The sequence below is a fragment of the Carlito syrichta genome, unplaced genomic scaffold, assembly GCF_000164805.1.
Source record: "Carlito syrichta isolate Samal-C Ts95f unplaced genomic scaffold, Tarsius_syrichta-2.0.1 Scaffold309726, whole genome shotgun sequence".
Taxonomy (NCBI): Eukaryota; Metazoa; Chordata; class Mammalia; order Primates; family Tarsiidae; genus Carlito; species Carlito syrichta.
Window position 1 is genome coordinate 566,060 of NW_007253822.1, and position 22,102 is coordinate 588,161.

Here is a 22,102-nt window from a genome sequence, read left to right on the forward strand (position 1 = left end):
AGCTGGAACTACAGGCGTGCGCTACCACACCCAGCTAATTTTTGATTTATTGTAGAGCTGAGGTCTCGCCAAGTTGCCCAGGCGGGTCTCGAACCCGCGGGCTCAGGTAATCCACTCACCTCAGCCTTCCAAAGGCGCGGGATCACAGGCTGAGCCACTGAGCCCAGCTTTGACTTCTTATTTAATCATCACATTTATGCAATCATAATACTTCAGCAGTGTATTTTCTTCCTTTCCCTTTCCGCTAACACTTAATTTAAAGTCATTTTGGTAAGGCAAATATAATATGAAGCATGCTAAAATGCACACAGTTCTAAATTATGAATCCTACAAATTACAGTTTCACTGAACCTTATCTCTTTATTTAGTTATGTATTTCTTATTCCAGTTCGTGTTAAACATTTAGTGTTTTAAGTGCACATATCCAGGAAAGAAACACTTCTACTTTCAATGGATGATCAGCAGAGTAATAGCTGATGTGTATAGACATCTTCATAAGAAATTTTCAGCTGAATTATAACAGGTCTCCTGTCTATGATTACAAGTTAGGGAATAAAATGGTCACTTCTTGCTTTTTTCTTACAAATGGGAAGTAGCCCATTTATGCACATAAATACAAAGAGCTACATACAGCCCTATTCTTTCTTTCTACAGTTATAGCTGATATTCAGAATGTTTTAATGCTAAGATAAAACAAAAAAAAAAGTTTTTTAAAAAAACTTAAGCTCACAGGAAAGATAACATTTCGGAATATCACAAGTGATTTTTCTGTCCTCTTTAGCATTTTTTCCTCTGATATTAATTTTAAATTTTTATGGAAACTGATTAGCACTACAGGTAAAATGTATATAATGATACCACTATTCACTAAACAAAAAACTAAGTGTAATGTAAATATGCTGCTTGGGAATAATATATATGAAAAAGAATGAAAATTACTTTCATTTTACATGGCAACAATAGGGAGACCCAGCTAGCTCAGTCGGTAGAGCATGAGACTCTTAAATGGCAACAGTAATGTTATTCATTAAACTGCTTAGAACTAGTTGAAATATTTTGCTCTATTTAAACTTATTGCAAACAAAAAATATAATGTTTTTCTTAAAGATTCGGAAGTTTCTTAATTGACCAATTCAATGTTCACTGAGTCCCAAATATCTACATTTCAACTGCAGAGATTCATCTTTAGAAACCCCTGTGGATTCATTATCCTAGAACTGCCATTCCTGATGAAAAAGCAACAGAAATAAAAGAGGCAAAAAAGAAAATGGTTAAGATATATATAAATATTTTAGATTTTTTATTAGCATGTTTGTAGTCTCCCAGTTTTGCTCTCAGAAAAGACTTTTTAAAATATATTGTAGTGGTGCAAGGCTTTTGTGATACAATTAAAGGTTAATCTAAGCTTTGAAGATCCTAGATAACTATATAGGAGATTAGTGTCTCCCAGTCCAACACACAATCCATTAATACTATAGCTTTTGATACTATTTTAAAGCAGTAAAAATGTGTATAGGGAAGGAAGAATATTTCCTTACCTGTTCTAATTTAAGACATGAGAGGTAATTATCAGGTGAGAAATGTGTATGAAAAATAATGGCTTAAGTGTGGCTGATATAACCCTATGGTCCTTAAAGTTTTAGTAGCACAACAGAATTCTACATGGCTAATGATCCATTATTCAAGGATTCAGCTTTCCCCCTTTTATATAATAATTAATTCTACTTTTAATTTTTTTGAGGGGGAGTCTCACTCTGTCGCCCAGGCTGGAGTGCAGTGGCATACTCACAGCCACCCTGGCATCGATCTGCCGGGCTCTGGCGATCCTTCCGCCTCAGCCTTCCAAGTAGCCTGAACTAAAGGTGCGTGCTACTATGCCTGGCTAATTTATTTATTGTAGAGACGAGGTCTCGCCAAGTTGCCTGGGCTGATCTCGAACTTGTGGGTTCAGACAATCCACTTGCCTCAGTCTCCCAAAGTGATGGAATTACAGGCTGAGTCACTGAGCCTGGCCAATAATTAATTCTATAAAACAGGTATATCCATCCCACCATCATAGATATAGCCATGTACCTCTATAATACTTTTCTTCAAATTCCTACAGGACTCTCCCAATGTCTTTAAAATAATAATAATAATAAAAAGAACTTACAGTCAAGGAATCTTCACCATCATTTTGTCCTGTACGATTACGAGCTCTCCCTCTACCATCAGAGATACTGAGCAAGTCTCTTCCAAAAGGTTCAGAAAAATTTCTCATCAGCTGTCGCATACTTTCTCCATGTGCAATCATAGATTCACTGTTGAAAAATACATAAAATCATGTAAGATTAAGTGTTGGCATTTAAATAATAAGTAGGCAGCTAAATACTACGAACAATTATTTTGGGCTAATATGCTTGTTAAAGAAACAAGAGTTTAGGAGAATAGGATTATCTCATAAAGACCCACTATTAGATAATCCTCATCTTAAGATTTTTCAACTTCACAATATATGAAAGCACTGCACATTAAGTATTCATACATTGTTTTTCATTTTCAGTACAGCATTTAATAAATTACATGAGATATTCACTACTTTATTATACAGTAGGCTTTGTGTTAGATTATTTTGCCCAACTGTAGGCTAACGTATGTGTTCTGAGCACATTTAAGCTAGGCTAAGCCAAGATGTTTGATAGGTTAGATGTGTTACATGGATTTTGATGTATGTTTTCAACTTATAATGGGTTCATTAGGATGTAACCTCACGATAACTTGAGGAACATATGTATAAATCCAATCTATACAAATCTGTTAATGACTGTGATTCACTTATGTATAATAATAAAAATGCTGTACATCTTTACCTCATACTGTATAAAAATGATAAACACAAAGCTGTATGTCTCAGACAGCTTAAGCTAAAAGAAAAGGCAAAAAGCCAGGTGTGGTGGCTTACACCTGTATTTCCAGCACTTTGGGAGGTGGAGGTGAGAGGACAGCTTGGGGGTTTGAGACCAGCCTGGGCAACTTGGCAAGACTTCGTCTTTACAATAAATCAAAAAATTAGCAGAGTATGGTGACATGTGCCTGTAGTTCCAGCTACTTGGAAGTCTGAGGCAGAAGGATCACCTGAGTCCTGTAGGTCAAGGCTGTGGTAACCGAGAACATGCCACTGCACTCCAGCCTGGGTGACACAGTGAGACTCCAACTCAAAATAAAAGAAAAGAAGAAGAAAGAAAGAAAGAAATAGCAAAGAAAGGAATTTGAAAAATATTGCTGCCAGGTAGATGCCACTTTGTATTATCAACAATAGAAATACTAGTGAAGACTAACAGAGAATAATGGCTTTTAAAAAAAAACCCTTATTTATGAAGTATAAGCATTGAGAACTATAGCTATGTTATAAGCACTGTAGAGATACAACATTTTTTATATAAAGCTATAGATAACCTCTACGAAGCTAACTTTTGTTTCTAAAATGTCAAAATACTAGAAATCAACACACAGCAAGAATATCTGCTCTATTTTAAGACAGTGAATCTCAAACTTTTTTGAGATTACTGACCAACTAGTGAGCTGGTTAGCAATTCCTATCTACCACTGCCAAACACTCCCCACCTCAATCAAATTTACTTGCTCTGGATATGATTTGTAGACATGCATCCCTCAAGTAGACCCTCACCAACTGCTGAGAAACAGTAGCCCTTCTGTGTTTGTGGTAACTGAATTAATTAGAACCTAAGCCCCTCTTTCTGAGTCTAAGTCTAAGTTTCCATAGTTGTAAAATAAAGGTATTAATACTTATCTCTGTTGTTGAGTTTAAATCATGTAATCTGAAAGCATAAAACACAGTATCTGACTGATAATATGTTAAATAAATGTTCACTTCTCTTACTTTCTCTTACTAACTCATGTATCTATGTCATTCCCTATTATTCTATCATTAGAATATCATGGAAAAAAAGACTGACATATTTTATTTAAAAAACACATAAAACAGTGTTCATGTTCCAGGCACTATGCTATGTGCTTTTAAAATATGAATGCTATTAATCTGATGTTAACCCTTTAATCACAAATCCTACTCAAGAATTTAAATTTTTTATTGTCTTATCACAATGGTTTCCCAACATTGTTCCAGTTGGAAAGCCACTGACCTACTAGTCAATTTCTTATTTCTCACACTAGAATTTAAGATATACCACAATTGGAGCTCATTTTATTAAGGCAATCTTATGCTTTTCTGCAGTCTAATGGAGCTCCCCAACAGTCTGGTCTCTTACGACTTCACCTCAGTGACACCCTAGGTCACCCTTCCCCCCTTCTAATCCAATTCCAATCTTCTGATGACATCATGAGGAAGCTTAAAGTTCTGTTTTCTGCCAGTAACCCTAGGAAGAAAGAGATTATCCTTTGAATTTAATAGTATTTGTATACATAAAACTATTCCTAAAGAGCTCAGATTTATTCATATATTTTCTTGGTTAAAAAAATTATTGCTCCAAGTGCAATATTTTAAGATTAGCAAACTGTTTAACTGGATTTGTGTTTGTGTGTGTAGTCAGGTTTTTTAATTCAGTTTTGTTTAGGTATAATTTACATAAAATGAAATTTACCAACCTCTGTTCTTGACACACAGTATATACTATGCTTACTGAATTTGAACCAAATTTGACTGGTGGAGAATCTACTCTAAGTTAATTCACGTGGCTGCTGGCTGGTCTCAAAAATCTGCTTCTAAGCACACTCATGTGGACCTCTCCACAGGGTTGCTCCACATATTCACATAATAGCTGCTTCCCTTAGAATGAGCTATCACGTGTGAGAGAACTCCTAAGACAGAAGCCATTGTCTTTTTAACATGTAATTTTGGAAGTGACATATCACATCTTTTGCATTCTGTTTATTAGAAACAAACTAGTAAACCCAGTCAATGTTCAAGAGGAGGAGATTACATAAGGGCATGAATATTAAATAACTGGAAGTCATCAAAGTAGCTGTCTACCACACATAAATTAGTGAGTTTTATTAATTTACCAGAGATCATAGTTTATCAAATTTATAATATTCCTAACTAAAATTAAGTTCAATAATATCAGAATATTTTGCAGGATAACACAAATACATCTCCCATATTACATGATTTAAGATAAAAATGGAAGCCTTTTATCTTCCAGATAGGAAATTCAAAGGGTACATTAAGGCCAGGCTCAGAGGCTCAGCCTGTAATCCTGCACCTTTGAGAGGCTGAGGAGAGTGGATTGCCTGAGCCCGCGGGTTCGAGACTTGCCTGGGCAGGCGAGACCTCATCTCTACAATAAATCAAAAAATTAGCTGGGCGTGGTAGCACGCGCCTGTAATTCCGGCTACTTGGGAGGCTGAGGCGGAAGGATCACCGGAGCCCAGCAGGTCGAGGCTGCGGTGGTCGGGAGTGGCCACTGTACTCCAGTCTGGGCAACAGAGTGGGACTCCAACTCAAAAAAAAAAAAAAGGTACATTAAGAATAATCAACACCATTTACTCTTTTTTTTTTTTTTTTTTACTTTGTGAAGAAATATGTGAATGAGCTATAGGTAAAGGACACATATAGATGACTATTTGAAGATTTTTAAGTGCACCCTGAGCTGACACCGCTATGACACTTCTCAGGGCTTGGTTCACAAACCCCCTCAACAATCTGGGGAGGGGGCAGCTCACAGCTGCTGGCATCCCCAAGCTCTTGGGTACCATCATGTTCCACATTCAGACGTCATCACATCCTGACCACCATGTGGATCCTAGGCTGGCAGTACAGCTCCAGAACTGCAACACTCTTAGGGGACCCAGTTTGCCAACCAGATAAAAAACCTTATCAAAGGCACAATCATTATTTTCCAAGGTATCCAGGTTCAAAACTTCAGGTATGGGCTAGCTCCAAGGGGAAAAAAGGGTGAACAATGATTCCACTGAAAAAATAGGGGGACAGAAAGTGCTCTAATTTAATCTGTCTCCATCAAGAAAAGTTGAAATTGGTTTATCTATGATTTACCACTGCTTCTTATATCTTTATTATTTCCTCCCTGGATTATTAACATCTAGTAATTTGAGCACAGTGAACTCTGAGTCTCTTATGTCTATATTTCTTTTCTTTTTTTTTTTAAGTTGGAGTCTCCCTCGACTGCTCAGGCTGGAGTGCAGTGGCACGCTCATGGCTAACCCAGCGTCGACCTGTTGGGCTCAGGTGATCCTTCCGCTCTTGGGTACCTTTGAAGTAGCCAGAACTACAGGCGGCACCACTACGCTGGCTAATTTTTTTATTTATTGTAGAGACGAGTTCTTGCCAAGTTGTCCAGACTGCCTTGAACCCGTGGGTTCAGGCAATCCCCTCACCTAGGCCTCCCAAAGTGCTGGGATTACAGGCTTGAGCCACCGTGCCCAGCCTACATTTCTTTATTAGATACTCAAACTTAAACAATGGTTTACCTGAGCATCTGAGCATATATGGATACACTATTTTTCCTCAGCATTTTGAGGATATTGCTCCATTATCCTCCTACATCTACTGTGACTGAAGAGAAATCTGATGACAATCCGGTTTTCATTCTTTCTAAGAAATCTATACTCTTTGGAAGATTTATAATTCTTCTCTTTATAAATTTTTTAATGTATGGAAATTACATTACCATGATCTAAGTATAGATTTTTTAAAAAATTATCCTAAATCATTCTACAAAAAAAGATACTTGCACACTATTTACAATAGCAAAAACATGGAAGCAGCCCTGCTGCCCATTGAAAGTGGACTAGATAAAGAAAACTTGGTACATATACACAATGGTGTACTATGCAGACATAAAGAAGGGCTTCACAGTAACTTGGATAGATTTAGAGTCCATCATACTCTAAATGGATAAAAGACCTAAATGTAAAACCTCAAACTATAAGAATCCTAGAAGAAAACATAGGAAACACTCTTAGGCACATTAGAGAAGGCAACCAATTCTTGATCAATTCTCCAAAAGCAAATACCATAAAAGATAAGATACATAAGTGGAACTTCATCAAACTGAAAAGCTTTTGCAAAGCAAAAGAAACCATCAAGAAAGCGGGCAGACAGCCCACAGAATGGTAAAAAATATTTGCTGTACATCTGACAAAGTCTAACATCCAGGATCTACAAGGAACTCAAATGTGCTAAAAGGGAAAAAAAGCTCAGCCTCACTAGTCATCAAAGAAATGTAAATTAAAACCACACTGAGATACCACCTAACTCCAGTCAGGATGGCCATTATCAATAACTCAAAAACAACAGATACTGGAGAGGATGAGAAGAAAAGGGAACACTTCTACACTGTTGGCGGGAGTGTAAACTAGTACAACCTCTATGGAAAACAGTGTGGCAGTTTCTAAAAGATCTAAAAACCAACCTTCCATATGACTCAGCAATCCCTCTTCTGGGAATATACCCAGAGGAACTCAAATCACTCTATAAAAAAGAAACTATACACACATGTTTATTGTAGCATTATTCACAATAGCAAAAACATGGAGCCAACTGTGCTGCCCATCGAAAGTGGACAGGATAAAGAAAATGTAGTACATATACATGATGGGATATTATGCAGCCATAATGAAAAACAAAATTGTGGACTTCACAGCAACTTGAATGGATTTAGAGTTTATAATCCTCGGTGATCTATCACAGAAACCAAGATTTGAGTACAGCATATACATATAAGCAGCCTTGAACATTTATAATACTATAAGAAAGGGATTGGTAGTAGTGTGATATTGCCAGGGGAGGGGGGAACACCTAACATTAATAAGGGTAACCAATCTCAAACTAGATAAAGTGGGGACCAAGGAGAGGCCCAGACTTTACTTGTGTGATGACCACTTATGTACCTAATCCTGAACTGAACCCTACTTCTTTAAAATAAGAAAGAAAGAAAGAAAATGTGGTACATATACATGATGGAGTACTATACAACCATAAAGGAGGACAAAATTATGAACTTTGCAGCAACTTGGATGGATTTAAAATCCATTATACTCAGTGGTCTATCGCAAAGAACTGAATACCACATGTTCTCATTTATAAGTGGGTCCTGAACATTTATCACAATACTACAAGAGAGACCAGCAGTAGCAGGATACTGCCAGGGGAAGAGGGGGGGCATATAACATCACTAAGGGTACCTGACCCTAAACCAGGAGAAGTGAGGACCAGTTGGGGCCCAACCTTCACCTGCACATAAACTACTTATGTACCTAATCCTGATTTATACCCTACAACTTTATAATAAAATAAAACAATTCTGACAACCACCAAATTGCCCTATTCAATCTGGGGGTATTTTCTACTACTTTCTTTCTGTTTTTTTCTTCCTTAATCTTTTTAACAGTATATTTTTACAACTTTTGGGATTTTGTGCTGCATATTGGAAGAAATTGTTTGGCTCAGTTTCCAACCTTACTAACTCACTGTTTCATTGTGAACATTCTGCTTCTTAACTCAGGTTTTTTTTTTTAATGCTAAGATTAAAATCTTAATTGCTATTATCGCTGGTTCTTTTTTAAGTGGCTGCACCATCCTCTGCCATCTCTAAAGATCGTATCCTCTCCCATCTCTCAAGATATGTCTTAGTCTGTTTTTGTGTTGCTATAGAGGAATACCCGAAGCTGGGTAATTTATAAAGAAAAGAGGTTTATTTGACTCATAGTTCTGTAGGCTGTTCAAGAAGCATGGTGCCAGCATCTACTTCTGATGAGGGTTTCAAGCTGTTTCCACTTATGGTGGAAGGTGAAGGGAAACTGGCATGTGCAAAGAACTCATGGTGCAAGTGGAAGCAAGAGAGGAGTAGGGAGGTGCCACGCTCTTTTTAGCAAACAGCTCTCTTGGGAACTAACAGAGAACTCACTCCTTCCCCACCTTTGCAGGAAGGATATCAATCCGTCCCCATGGCCCAAACACCTTCCATTGTACCCCACCACCAAAACTAGGGTGAGGTGGGGGACTAATCAGACTTCAACATGAGGTTTTGAGGGTCAAATATCCAAACTACAGTAGGCTATTTCATATTTATCTACATATTTAACATTTTCAGTGTTCTTCCCTGAATATACAAGTTGCTATCTGCTATCATTTCTCTTCACTAAAGAACTAACTTTAACAACTCTTGTTCTCTCTTGTTCTTTAGATGTGCTTGCAACAAGTTCTCTGTTTTCTTCTTTTTTTAATTTTAATCAATATTTTTTATTATGATGTTGTGGGGTACAGTTAAGGGTTAGGTATACAAATACGCTTCATTCAGGCACCCTGTTGATAAGAGGTGTTTCCCTGTCCCCAGACAGATATTTGCTACCGTTAAATCCCATCCCCCCCCCCATAGTTTCCCACTACTGTCAGTCATTTTCTTATAGTATTACATTGGATGTTCAAGGTCCATTATATGAGTGAAAACACGTGATACTCAGATCTTTGTTTCTGTGAGAGGTCACTCAATATTATAGATTCTAGTTCCATCCAGGTTGCTGCGAAATTCATGATTTTGTTCTTTTTTGTGGCTGCGTAGTATTCCATTGTGTATATGTACATTTTTAAAATCCAGTCCTCTTTTGATGGGCAGCATGGTTGCTTCCAGGTTCTTGCTATTGTGAACAATGCTGCGATAAACATACGTGTGCAGGTATCTTTTTTATAGAGTGATGTGAGTTCTTCAGGATATATTCCAGGTAGGGGGATTGCGGGGTCATATGGGAGGTTGATATTTAGAGCTTTTAGGAATCGCCACACTGCTTTCCACAGAGGTTGCACTAGTTTACACTCCCACCAACAGTGTTAGAAGTCTTCCCTTTTCGCCACACCCTCTCCAGCAGCTGTTATTTTTTGAGTTGTTGATAATTGCCATTCTGACTAGAGTCAGGTAGTATCTCAGTGTGGTTTTGATTTGCATCTTCCTGATGATGTCTGTTTTCTTTTACCTGAAAATATTTTACTTCACTTTAAGAAGGATATTTTAATAAGATAAATCTAGGCTAACAGCTTATTTTCGATTTCTGTACTTTGAAGTTACTATTTCACTGTCCAATGGCTTCTATTGTTTTTTGGTGAGAAGTCAAAGGTAATTCCAATTATTTTTCTCTTGTATTCAACTGATGTATTATTTTCCTCTGAATTAAAATTTTCTTTTTATCACTGGCTTTCAGTGGTTTGACTATAATGGATCTAAGCATGGTTTTCTTCATATTCACCCTGCTTAGAGTTCACTTACAACTTCTTGACTTTCTCAAGTTTTATCTTTCACCAAATCTGGTAATTTCCATTATTATTTATTTTTATTTATTTATTTTTTGAGTTGGAGTCTCACTCTGTTGCCCAGACTGGAGTGCAGTGGCCGCTCCCAGCCACTGCAGCCTCAACCTGCTGGGCTCCAGCGATCCATCCGTCTCAGCCTTCCAAGTAGCTGGAACCACGCCCGGCTAATTTTTTGATTTATTGTAGAGATGGGGTCTCACTGAGTTGCCCAGGTGGGTCTCGAACCCACAGGCTCAGGTTATCCACTCACCTCAGCCTCCCAAAGGCACGGGATTACAGGCTGAGCCACCAAGTCCAGCTTCATTATTGTTTCAACTTAGTTTTATGCCCCATTTTCTCTATCTCCTTCTTCAGTTACATCTAATGCTAGACATTTTAGTATGTTCCTACAGATCCCTCAAGGTTTTCCCTTTTTTTTTGCTGTTTTTCAGATTGATTAAATTTCATTTGTCTATCTTCAATTTTACTGACCCTTCTGTCATCCCCATTTTGCTGTTAAGCTTATCCAGTGAATTTTTTTCTCCTAAATACTATATCTTTCAGTTCTAGAATTTTTGTTTGGTTCTTTCTTATTTTTATTTTTTGAGTTGGAGTCTCACTCTGTCACCCAGACTGGAGTGCAGTGGCACACTCCCAGTCACCGCAGCCTCGACCTGCTGGGCTCCGGCGATCCTTCCACCTCAGCCTTCCAAGTAGCTGGAACTACAGACATGTGCTACCACGCCCAGCTAAGGTTCTTTTTAAATATATAATTTCTCTTTCTTTATGGAGATTTCATATCTTTTAATTCATTGCAAGCATATTTTCCTTTACTTCATTGAGCAAAATTATAATAACTGCTTTAAAATTCTTGTCTGTTAATTTCAACATGTAAGGATCAGTCTCTTCTGATTATTTTTTATCTGGAAAATGGGTTATAGGATATTGTTATATTCCTCTGAATTATTTTTTAGGCAGGCAATTAATCTTGTTGGCCTTAAAATTCAAATTCTCTCACATGGTAACTCAAATCTGTTTAGTTCTTTTATCCTTATTTGAGCTGCTTTGAATCTGACTCATGCACAGGTAGTTATTCCTTAGACAGATATTTGTGCAGAATTTATTCACAGTTTTTGGTGTTCACTTTCTCTGACTCTCTCTTTTTTGGAACTTACTCCATCTCCCTTTCTAGTGACTATGGTTATAATGAACTCTATCCTTGGTTCTTAGGCAAGAACCAAGAGTTTTAACCATCATTCCTAGAGGTAGAGAGGGCTTGCCCTGTGGCTAGAACCTTTTCCTTTTCTCAAAAAAAAAAAAAAAAAAAGTGTGTTTTTTTTTCCTGGGCTTCTGGTATTATCTGCAAGAGACGTGGTCCAATTGGAGCTTTGTGGTCACTGTAGTAATGAATGTCTCCTGAGGATTTTAATTACACTTTCTATAGAGTCTTCTTTGTTTCATTAACTTTGATTCTTTAAGTGTTGGTTCTTCTGTAACAAGATAAATTAGTAAATGTCAGGAAATGAATGATGAAAAATATTTAAAGATACTTCTATACATATGAAGTAGGAGGAAGCTGGTATTTCCGCTTAGTTCTATAGTTTGGTCAGTATCTGAGAGTTCCATTTCCCATCTCTTTCAGACTTTGCAGTTGCCCTTTTCTTTGTTTTCAAAAGTCTTTTTACTGTTTTAACATGCTCCCCAAACACTTTCACTCCAAGAGCTACAGACTTTTATCTTTCTTCTATTAAATTAGCTTCCCTAGCTAATTTTCTCCTCCCTTCTTTCTTTCTTCCCCTTTATTTCTTTGTTAAACAACCTTTGTATTGTTTCACAAGTTCTTGAGGCTGGTCGTCTGAGATCAAGGTATCAGCAGAGTTATTTTCTCCTGAGGCCTCTTCTCCTGTTGGCTTGTAGGTGGCCACCTTCACTCTGTGTTTTCATGTGGTCTTTTCTCTGTTCTTCTACTTCTGAGATTCAGTAGCAAAGTAGTACTTGAAAGCAATAATCAATTCTCCGTAAAACAAGTGGGGGAGAGTAGAGTGATTACAAAATTTACTTTTCCCCCTTAATTTTCAATTACCACCTTAAACCAGCAACACAATGGGAAAAAGAACATTTTGTTGCCAGAAATTACTAAGCAGATTTGGGATTGAAAGGGAGATATAGCTGAGAAGAAGGGGAGGGGAGGAATCAAATAAAAAAGGTAGATTGGCAATCAATACACTGAACGTGTGTGGGCCTATTATTATTTGAACAAACTGTAATCTATTAGATCAATTTTTAGAAACTGTTATCTATTAGGTCAATTAAAAATAAGAAAAATTAACATTTTAATTTTACCTTAATTTATTCTCTGATGTGCTTTCTTTCTTTATATAGATCAGAGCTTTTGACCTACATAATTTTCCCTCTCTCTGAAAAACTTTTTTCTTGCAAAGTAGGTCTACTGATAACAAATTCCTTCCATTTTTATTTGTGTCTTGGACTTTTAAACAATAATTTTCAGAGTACAGAATTCTAGGTTGGTGTTTTTCTTCTCTCAACACTTTAAATATTTCACTCCATTCTCTTCTTGCTTACAAGGTTTTGTGGAGAAGTTGGATATAATTCTTATCTTTGCTCTTCTATAGGTGTTTGTTTTTTTTTCCTTCTCTGGCTTCTTTCAAGATCTTTTCTTTATCTTTGATTTTCTGAAGTTCAAACATGATATGCCAATGTTTAGTTTTTTCACATTTATCCTGCTTGGTGTTCCTTGAACTTCCTACATCTGTGGTTTTGTGTATGACATTAATTTGAAGAAATTCTTCGTCACCATTTCTTCAAATATTGTTTCTGTTCCTTTCTCTTTTTCTTTCCCCTATTATTTTCCCATTATGCATATGTTGCATCTTTTGTAGTTACCTCAAAGTTCTTAGATATTGTTTTGAGTTTTTTTCCCAACCTTTTTTCTCTTTATTTTTCAGTTTTGGGGACGTTTCTATTAGCATATTCTCAAGTTCAGAGATTCTCTCTTCAGTTGTTTCTAGTCTAATCAGCCTATAAAAGGCATTCTTCATTTCTGTTAAAATGTTTTTAATCTCTAACATTTTTTTCTTACAATTTCCATCTTTCTGCTTACATTTGTTCTTGCATTTTATCTGCTTTTTAAAATTAAAACCCCCAGAATATTAATCATATGCTTGTTCAGTGTCTTCAAACTTTTTTTTTTGCCTTTTAGTTAGTATGTCTTCTAATGTTTTTATGATTTACTCAGTAGTGGAAACTGCAGTACATAGACTTTAGTGACGTAGTAGGGTAAGATTTGGAGAAAAGTGTTCTGTAATCATAAGATTAGCTCATAGTGTTTTGCTGAGCCTGTGCTGTGGATTGTAAACTTCATCAGTGCTCTTTAGTCCTATCCCAGTGAGACAGGATGGCTGGAGGAGCTAGAGTAGGATATCTCTCTTCCTCCAGGTAGGTTAGTTAGGCTTTGATAAAACGCCAACAGATTGGGCTTCGGTAAGAAAGTTTTGCTTGACTACTGGCTTTGCTAAGAAAAACAGACCACTCTGGTATATTTCAAAATGGTTACATTTTCCCTCCCCCTGCTGAACATATTAGAAGATTTTCTTCAATATTCACTATGAGGAACTGGTAGAGCTCTGGCAAGTAGAACTCATAAAAGTATGGGAGACCCTGAAGTTTTTAACTCCTGCACTTGTCCACACTAAACTCTGGCGATTTGTTAATTATAGTTCAAGTTTTTCTACCCCAGCACTGGTTCCTGGGTTTCTGCTCCAATAAATTGTGATTATATGTATCTTTCTGTGATCATCTTTATCTGCTTGTCTCCAATTGTTGTGGCAGAGGTTTGCGCTGTGACCTCACTTTTCTGACAGATTTAAGAAAAGTTTTTGGTTTTTTAGTTTGCTCAGTTTTTAACTTGATGTTAGGACTGACTGTTGACTTCTAAACTTCTTACATGCCAGAAGTGTTGTAGGGTTTTTAGTTTTCATTTTTGTCTTACTGAAAGGAGTGAGGGGCATAGAAAATTTAACAGACTACCATTCCTAGATTTTCCACCTGTTGTAAATTTGAGAATCACGATTCTAGCAGAATTATAAGCAACTAGTGCTACATGGAAGTTGTAATAACTTACAAATTAAATGGATTAATAGCACACAGAGCAGCTCATGTTTTAGCACACTAGAAGGCAGAAAGGGGGTTGTTTTATGTTTTCCCATATCAAAATATGAAGATTAAAAGATACTTTAAAATTAAAGAATCAAAATTTGGTGTATGTATTATTGTCTACTTTTTATATGAAGGTGCAGAGCTTCAAGTAGTTCTAAGATTTATATAAACAAGTTGTCTAAGGAACAATTTATTTCTTTTTCTTTTTTTTTTTTTGAGTTGGAGTCTCACTCTGTCGCCTAGACTGGAGTGCAGTGGCCACTCCCGGCCACCGCAGCCTCGACCTGCTGGGCTCTGGCGATCCTTCTGCCTCAGCCTTCCAAGTAGCCGGAATTACAGGCATGCGCTACCACGCCCGGCTGATTTTTTCTTTTATTATTGTAGAGATGAGGTCTCGCTGCCCAGGCAGGTTTCGAACCCGCGGGCTCAGGCAATCCACTCACCTCAGCCTGGAACAATTTATTTCTAATTGTCATCTCAAAAACCAGATTATTCCAAAATACTTTTTATACCTCTGCAGTATGTTTGAGATATTTCATAATGAATACAAATAGAATAACACAGTGTTTAAAGTATTCATACCACCTGATTTTAAAATGGGTGTTTCAAAAAAAGGTTGTTTAGAGCCCCATATTCACTAAACATTTAGAGCTTACAGTATGGTTACAAGAATGGAGATTAAAATGTTTGTTCCTATTTATATAAAGTTACTTAAGAAAACCTATGAACTTTTCCTTTAGATACATGGATGTGATTTGACTGCAATGAAGAAAAATGCTAGGGGAATACTAGACTTCATTCTTCAAATAACCGAGAGTTAAGAGTTATTATTTTCCTATAGAAATTAATGTAGTGGGATTCTTTTTTCTCACTGCATTTTAACTGGGCTGAAAATTAATCAACTAAATGTAGTTCATTTAAAATGCTGGCCAAGGTTTTTGTTTAATTAAGGGCAGGTATATTCATAGGTGCACCAAATACTAAAAATATATCTTTTTATTTTTTGAATGACATAAACAAAAGGCTGCCTATTAGAAAAATCATTAAGACAAAAGTGTGCCTATAGCCTGTTGTTTGCACCTGTCTAAACCATTCAGGAAGAAATCTGGTTGTAGCTTCTAGTGAGTTTAATTCATGTCTACCCAGAAAAGCAGCTGCTTGGATATATACAACTTTAAGATTTCTCTTGTTCAAGTTTAAATTCACATTTATCAAAGTCAAACCACTACCCCCCTCAAAAAAAAAAACCCCAAAACAAAAACTCTGTGGTATCAAAGAGTTGTTTTAATATTTTAAAAATTAATCTAATCTTGGGTTTATTTTTCTCAAATGTAAAATAACTTTTATATTTTTTAAGCCATTCAAGATTGTTCTCTTTTGAAATAAATGTTTCATTTTTTTGGAAAAACACAATTGGAAAATGAAGTTTTAAACGGTTCATACCATACAAACTAGTCATTTCATGTACACAGAATAACCTAAGGTGATAATGTGAAATGTGGTTAAAGACATCTGTGAAGAATATTTTTTATACATCCCCAGGGTGCAATATTTTGCAGATTCTTAAGTCACGCTTTAAAGATCATCTAAAGACTAGGAAAATGCTCATGGTATATATTGAGAAAAATTCAGTATATTTAACCAAAAAGTCTGGTCTCAATTTTGGAAAATAAAAATTCATGTATGCATACTGGAAACCAGCTCACTGCAGCCTCAACTTCCCTGGGGTCAAGCGATCCTCTTACCTCTGCCTCCTGAGTAGCTGGAACTACAGGCATGCACCACTATGGCCAGCTAGGTTTTTGGTTTTTTTGTAGAGTTGAGGTCTCATTATGTCACCTAGGCTGATCTCAAATTCTTAGCCTCAAGTAGTATTCCCATCTTGGCCTCCCAAAGTGCAGGGATTATAGGCATGAGCCACCATGCCTGGCCTAAAAGTGTTTGTGTCTTAACTCTTAGATTGATTTGTGGGTCTCTTGAGAATGATTTCAACACAAAGCTGTGTGTGTGTGTGTGTGTGTGTGTGTGTGTGTCTGTGTATTAAGAGCTAGTAATGTTTCCCTTCAGAAACAGAGACTCCTGCTTTGAAAACTCTTTTTAAAACACACACACAGCTGTGATCCCAGCACTTTGGGAGGCCGAGGCGAGATGATTCCCTGAGCCAAGGGGTTCAAGACCAGCCTGGGCAACGTGGCGAGACCTCGTCCCTACAATAAATGAAAAAATTAGTCGGGTGTGGTATTGTGCACCTGTAGTTCCAGTTACTTAGAAGGCTGAGGCGGAAGGATCGCCTGAGCCCAGCAGGTCGACGCTGGGGTGGCCGTGAACATGCCACTGCACTCCAGTCAGCCTGGGTGACGGAGTGAGACTCCGACTCAAATAAATAAATAAATAAATACATAAAAAAAAAATAAACACACACACATTTTGCCCAAGTTACATTTTTTTGGGGTCTGTATAAAAATACAGATGTTTGTGCTTCTAAGTAAAAAAACATTACTTTACTGTGTAAGGCTCTCAGATAAATGATATGACTCTCCCATATAGCAAGGGAGATTTCTCCCTTCCATTATACATAGTAGTGGCAAAAGCTTAGCCAGCAAATTGTTATGATTTTCTTGATCATAAAGAAATGTTCCCTAGTTTCAATAAGGTGGACTGGTCCATAAAGAAAAAGATCAGATGGCTCAAGTTTTGATACTAGAAATAATGCATGGAACATTCAAAAAAAGATCTTGAGGGCAGGAGCCATGACTTCTACACATTTAAAAGAAAGCCCACAGGGTTGGGCCTATAGTAAAACGTAAGAAATAATTGAAGAGTGATTTACATTTCTATAAATCAATTCTATTTTTCTACTGTCTAGAAACAGTTTAAAATGTTGATGTGGCAGAAGTCTTTGATATTAAGAGAACTGTAGGATTATGGCCCCCCACCATTTCTAGAAGTACTTCCCTTTTTCATAGATATTTACAATATTAATTGGCAGAACTAGACTAGACATTATTATGTGGTGTGGGTAAATGCTATCATATGACATTCCTTTATCCAACAACTATGCCACAGTAATGTGCTTCTTGGCTCCTAACTCAATGATTTTTACCTAATCAACCAAAGAATGCCCCAAATGAATAGTCTGCCTTAGAAATTCTTTCGGCTCAAGGCTTATAGTGACTCATTTTACCAAATATACTCTTATAATTTGCAAAGTCCACTTATAAGATATTTGTGTGTTAAAATATTACTAAGAACAATTACAGTAGGTACTAAAAATCACAGTAGCTATTCGAGGTCTTAACATAAAGTGGGACCTTGAAAATCAACATTTTAAATTTTAGCTGAGTATTCTCAAGCTAACTTAGTATTAAGTGTTTAGAATGAGAGATATATACTAATTAGAATCAAGTTATGACAAGTTGGTGAAGACTCTACCTTTATGGGGGGGGAACCAAAAAAAAAAAATCATGGATTATCTTTTGGAGGGTGGGCCCCTTGTAGAGGTTTCCTCCTCTAGGTAAGTGTTCTAGGAACCCATTGGCATCAGTGTGCTGGCATTGTTGTAAGAGACTGTGTTTGACTTCAGCAATTTTTTTTTTTTTTTAGATTCTTTCAATGTATTTGCCCATTTCATGATGGGTACACCTGCCAACACTGTGCTGTGTGTTCAGTAGTTTTTAACCACAATTGGCATGACACCTGTGCCCCACCCTCCTTATTTACTCCATCTTGCCCTGAGCGACTTTTATTGTTTTTTAAATTTATTTCCCAGGGGTGAAAAGAGAAATGTTTTGCCAGTGTGGAAGAGGTGTAACAAAAAACGGCAGTAGTACTAAAAACATCAAAATGGACAAGTTCAAAAACTGTTTTGAGTGGTGGAAAAAGCATCTCAAGAGGTGAATTGTGTCAAACAGAGTGCTTTTAGGACGACTGGAATTTAAACATGTAAGAATAAGTATACAATTTTTTATAAATTAATTCCATTTTGGGGGTCCCCCTTTGTATATATCTAAAATAAATATATAAAACTATTTACAAAAGCTTATCTAGCAAGTTGATTTTATTTCCTACTATGAAAATGTTCTCAATCAAGAAAATAGTTAAGCATGTCTTGTACAGAAGATACATTCTCTTTCAACTCAGTCAGTGGAGAGGTCAAAGCAGTGTCCTGTAATAAATCTAACTACCTCCAAGGTACAAAATAAATTTCAAAAAAATTTTTAAAATAAGGATTATACATATTTAAATTTTAGCTCCTGCTGAGATTAAGGAGATGGAAGAAGTAACATGCTATGAATATATGCAGGGGTACTTTGACCAAAGACTGGTCATCACACATATGATGTTCATATGAAGAGTTGGGTGGCTTGAAAAGATAACAAAAATTTATGACTAAAAATAAGGCTGATAAATGTGCCAATTTGCTTCTGAGCTTTTAATCTCTAATAGCTGGTAAGGAATACCATAGTTGTTCTTTGTAGACTTGTCTGATCAGAATTATATTTGTGTAGCTCAGAAGATTCAAAATTCATGTTTCTGTACCACACAGAAAATTCTGGATCATACCAGAGATATATAAACTTTTACACAAAATATTCAGAGTTTTTTAGGGTATAGAGTAGATGCCCAGACCATTTTGCCTAAAAACCTTCCTGTCTTTACATATCTACTTAACCATATACATATTCTTAAGCAAATACAAAAGTGAGGGAAAAGCAGTATTCTTGAGAGAAAACTGCATGCCAGGAATTACTAGCTTTTAACCTTTGTCTTTTTAACCAAGTTACAAGTATTATTTAAGAAAGCATATCTGAATATATTGTAAGGCAAATTTTCACTGAAATGTCTTCCACAATGAAACATAAGATGCCACAGTTAAAAAAAAAAGTAGTAAAACATCAAATCTTAAAATATCACTTTTTAACATCTCCCTTTCATTTTCTGATGAAATTTTAAGATACACTGTTAAGAAGGTAAATATTGAAATGGAATATATTTGAATTCAAAAACCACATATTTTAATTCCTTTATACTCAAATCTTTAAGCAATTAACAATTTAACCACAGTACATTATCAGTCTCAAGCAATTTAGTAATTCTACTTTTATATCCAAAAAGTAAATGTTTTTGTCTACTTTTGAATAATTAGTAAATCAGCATAGTATGCTTATATTTTACTACCCTTGATTGTGAACTAATGGATTATTTAGAAAGTGGTAATGTTCTAATTAAAAACTGCCAACGTTCATGTGTGATGACCAGGCATTTATTGAAAGTAAATGAAAATTACTTTCAGCAACCAACTAAATACCAGACTGACTATAAGAGAGGGAATAAAGGATGCCAGATCATCATTAAACAATATATACTGGCTACTTGCTATGTTAAACTAGCCAGTAGGGAACCCAATGACCAGACACAATGTTAGCAACAGGGATATTTACGTAAAATCTGGTGGGCATGGGCTATGCCTTCCACTTCTCTTTTGTGTTCCTAAGATCAGTGGGTGATTTAATAAGGAGTTTCTTATTTATGAATTCCTTATGACTTATACTCATTTTGTTTGAGAGTTATGGTTAAAAGGGAGGGTCAAATAATAGATTACCTGAAATAAATCTAAACTCACATTCACTTTCTCCTTACTGCCAATTTAGCTATAATTAACTATGGAGAAAAATTATAAGCATGAATCAATTTTATAACATTAACTGAAATTATTTTAGCTTAAATTTTTAGACATGGTTGCTTGTATTTGAAGAAGGCTACAGATAGTGATAACTGAAAGACTGACTGAAATTAACTGATGATCATTTCCATCCTAAGCACAAAGGAAGAGTGCTCTTTGATCTATGTTTACTGTTTGTAGTCTGTTACTATTTCTGAGCTAACTCTTGAGTTCATTGCCTTTGTTCAGAAAAAAATCACCCAAGAGTTTAAATTACACTTCTGCTAGACATTTTAAAGAAAATACTAATTATATATTAACAGTTTATAATACAGTATAATAATCAAGATCATAATCCAAATTTTGGTATTAATACAACTCAAAAATTGTCCATCATAATCTTAACCAATACCTATGACACTGATGTCACATTTGTATAAGAACCACTTTAACAGCTCTACTAATCTATGGATGTATTTATCAGAGGCTTTTAAAAGAGAGAATCAAAATAATGTAAACTGTTTTCAATGTTCGAGTTTTCTTTTTTTAAAAAAGTAAAATTTTAAACTTGTTAAAATGACAATGACCATAAATATCCCAACGGCTCCTAAATAAGTTAACTAAAATGGCATACTACATTTGCCTGAGTCCATATATGCCTTAATTATAATAACCTTTACGAAAAAGTTAACCATTTTATTTTTCTATATTAGTCATTTCATATTATCTACTGTTCATTATCTTTTCAATTATCACTTTAATGTTATTTTGTTTTAAATTAGAACTGACATTTAAGTCAATATAATGGTGTGTGCCTGTAGGTCCAGCTACTTGGAAGCCTTAGGCAGAAGGATCACCTGAGCCCAGCATGTCGAGGCTGCACTCCAGCCTGGGCGACAGAGACTCCAAATCAAAACACAAAAATAAAAATAAATGCACCCCCCATCTGCTTCCCTGCCCCATTTCCATTTTTGACAAAAAGAAGAGACCTTTCCCAAATAATGGTAGCTTTTGTAAGGGAGCAAAGAACACAAACAGTGAACTTGGCCACCGCGAGGAGCACAGTTCTCCAACTTTGTTGTGCTCTCACAGACACACGCGCCACTCACAAGCACAATGCTGTTTAAAAGACGTTTCCCTTTCAAAGGAATCACCATCCTATAAAATCTTCCCCACTCTGATTTGGAATTTAAACGGGTGTGAGGTGGGAAGGGTCCTATGGGCACACTTTTCCACGAAGATGGCAGTGACCACCCCCTGCAAAGTCCCTAGCTACGAAGACCGGCAAGTAGAGCAGTCTGTGCCCCACGGGTGTGAGCCAAGGAGGCCCCTCGGACCTCTCTCCATCTCCCGCCCCAGACCCACCGCCCTCCACCTCGCGCCTACAAATCCTCCTCCTTCCACCTCACGCCCCCAAACCCTCCCTCCCTCCTCACGTCCCAAATCCTCCTCTTGCCTTCCTCACAAGCGGTAAGTTCTCTTCCTCCACCTCACGCCCCCAAATCCTCCTCTTCCCTCCCTCACACACCTCGTCCTCTTCTTCCTCCTCACGCCCCGAATGCTCCTCCCTCCACCTCACGCCCCACATCTCGCTCCCTCCACTCACGCCCTAAAGCCTCCTCTTCCCTCCCTTACATACCCTAGGTCCTCCTCTCCACACCTCACGCCCCAAGTCCTTCCCTTCCCGCCCTCACACACTCGAAACCCTCCTCCCCCTCCCCCTCCCGCCCAACCCGCCCCTTCCCTCACACACCCCTGAGTCCCCCTCTCCCCCTCAGGCCCCCAGTCCTCCCCCTCAACCGCCTCCAGTCAGCACCCTGAGTTCCCGCTCCCAGCGGTCCCCGGCTCCAACACTCACGCGAAGAAAGGGTCCTCCTCAAAGGGGCTGCTCAGCATCCTGGACATCCTGGCTGCGTCTCGGGCGGCGGCGGACGCGATAGATTGGAAAACGCCGTGACTCGCCGCGGCCGCGACCCCAACCGCCTCCCGCACGGTCGACGCCT

At 37.2% G+C, this 22,102-nt stretch overlaps 1 protein-coding gene across 3 annotated transcripts in view; it reads right to left on the reverse strand.

The window, feature by feature from the left end:
• Positions 1-22,096, reverse strand: part of MLF1 (myeloid leukemia factor 1) — a 38,925-nt gene extending 16,829 nt beyond the window's left edge. For all 3 annotated transcript variants that reach the window (XM_021717398.1, XM_008067644.2, XM_008067643.2), the window contains exons 1-2: positions 21,958-22,096; positions 2,153-2,300 (exon numbers count right to left, since the gene is read on the reverse strand). In XM_021717398.1, coding sequence (XP_021573073.1) covers positions 2,153-2,300; positions 21,958-22,004 — 195 coding nt within the window. In that variant the 5' untranslated portion in view covers positions 22,005-22,096. The remainder of the gene's footprint in view (positions 1-2,152; positions 2,301-21,957) is intronic.
• Positions 22,097-22,102: the final 6 nt, after the last annotated feature.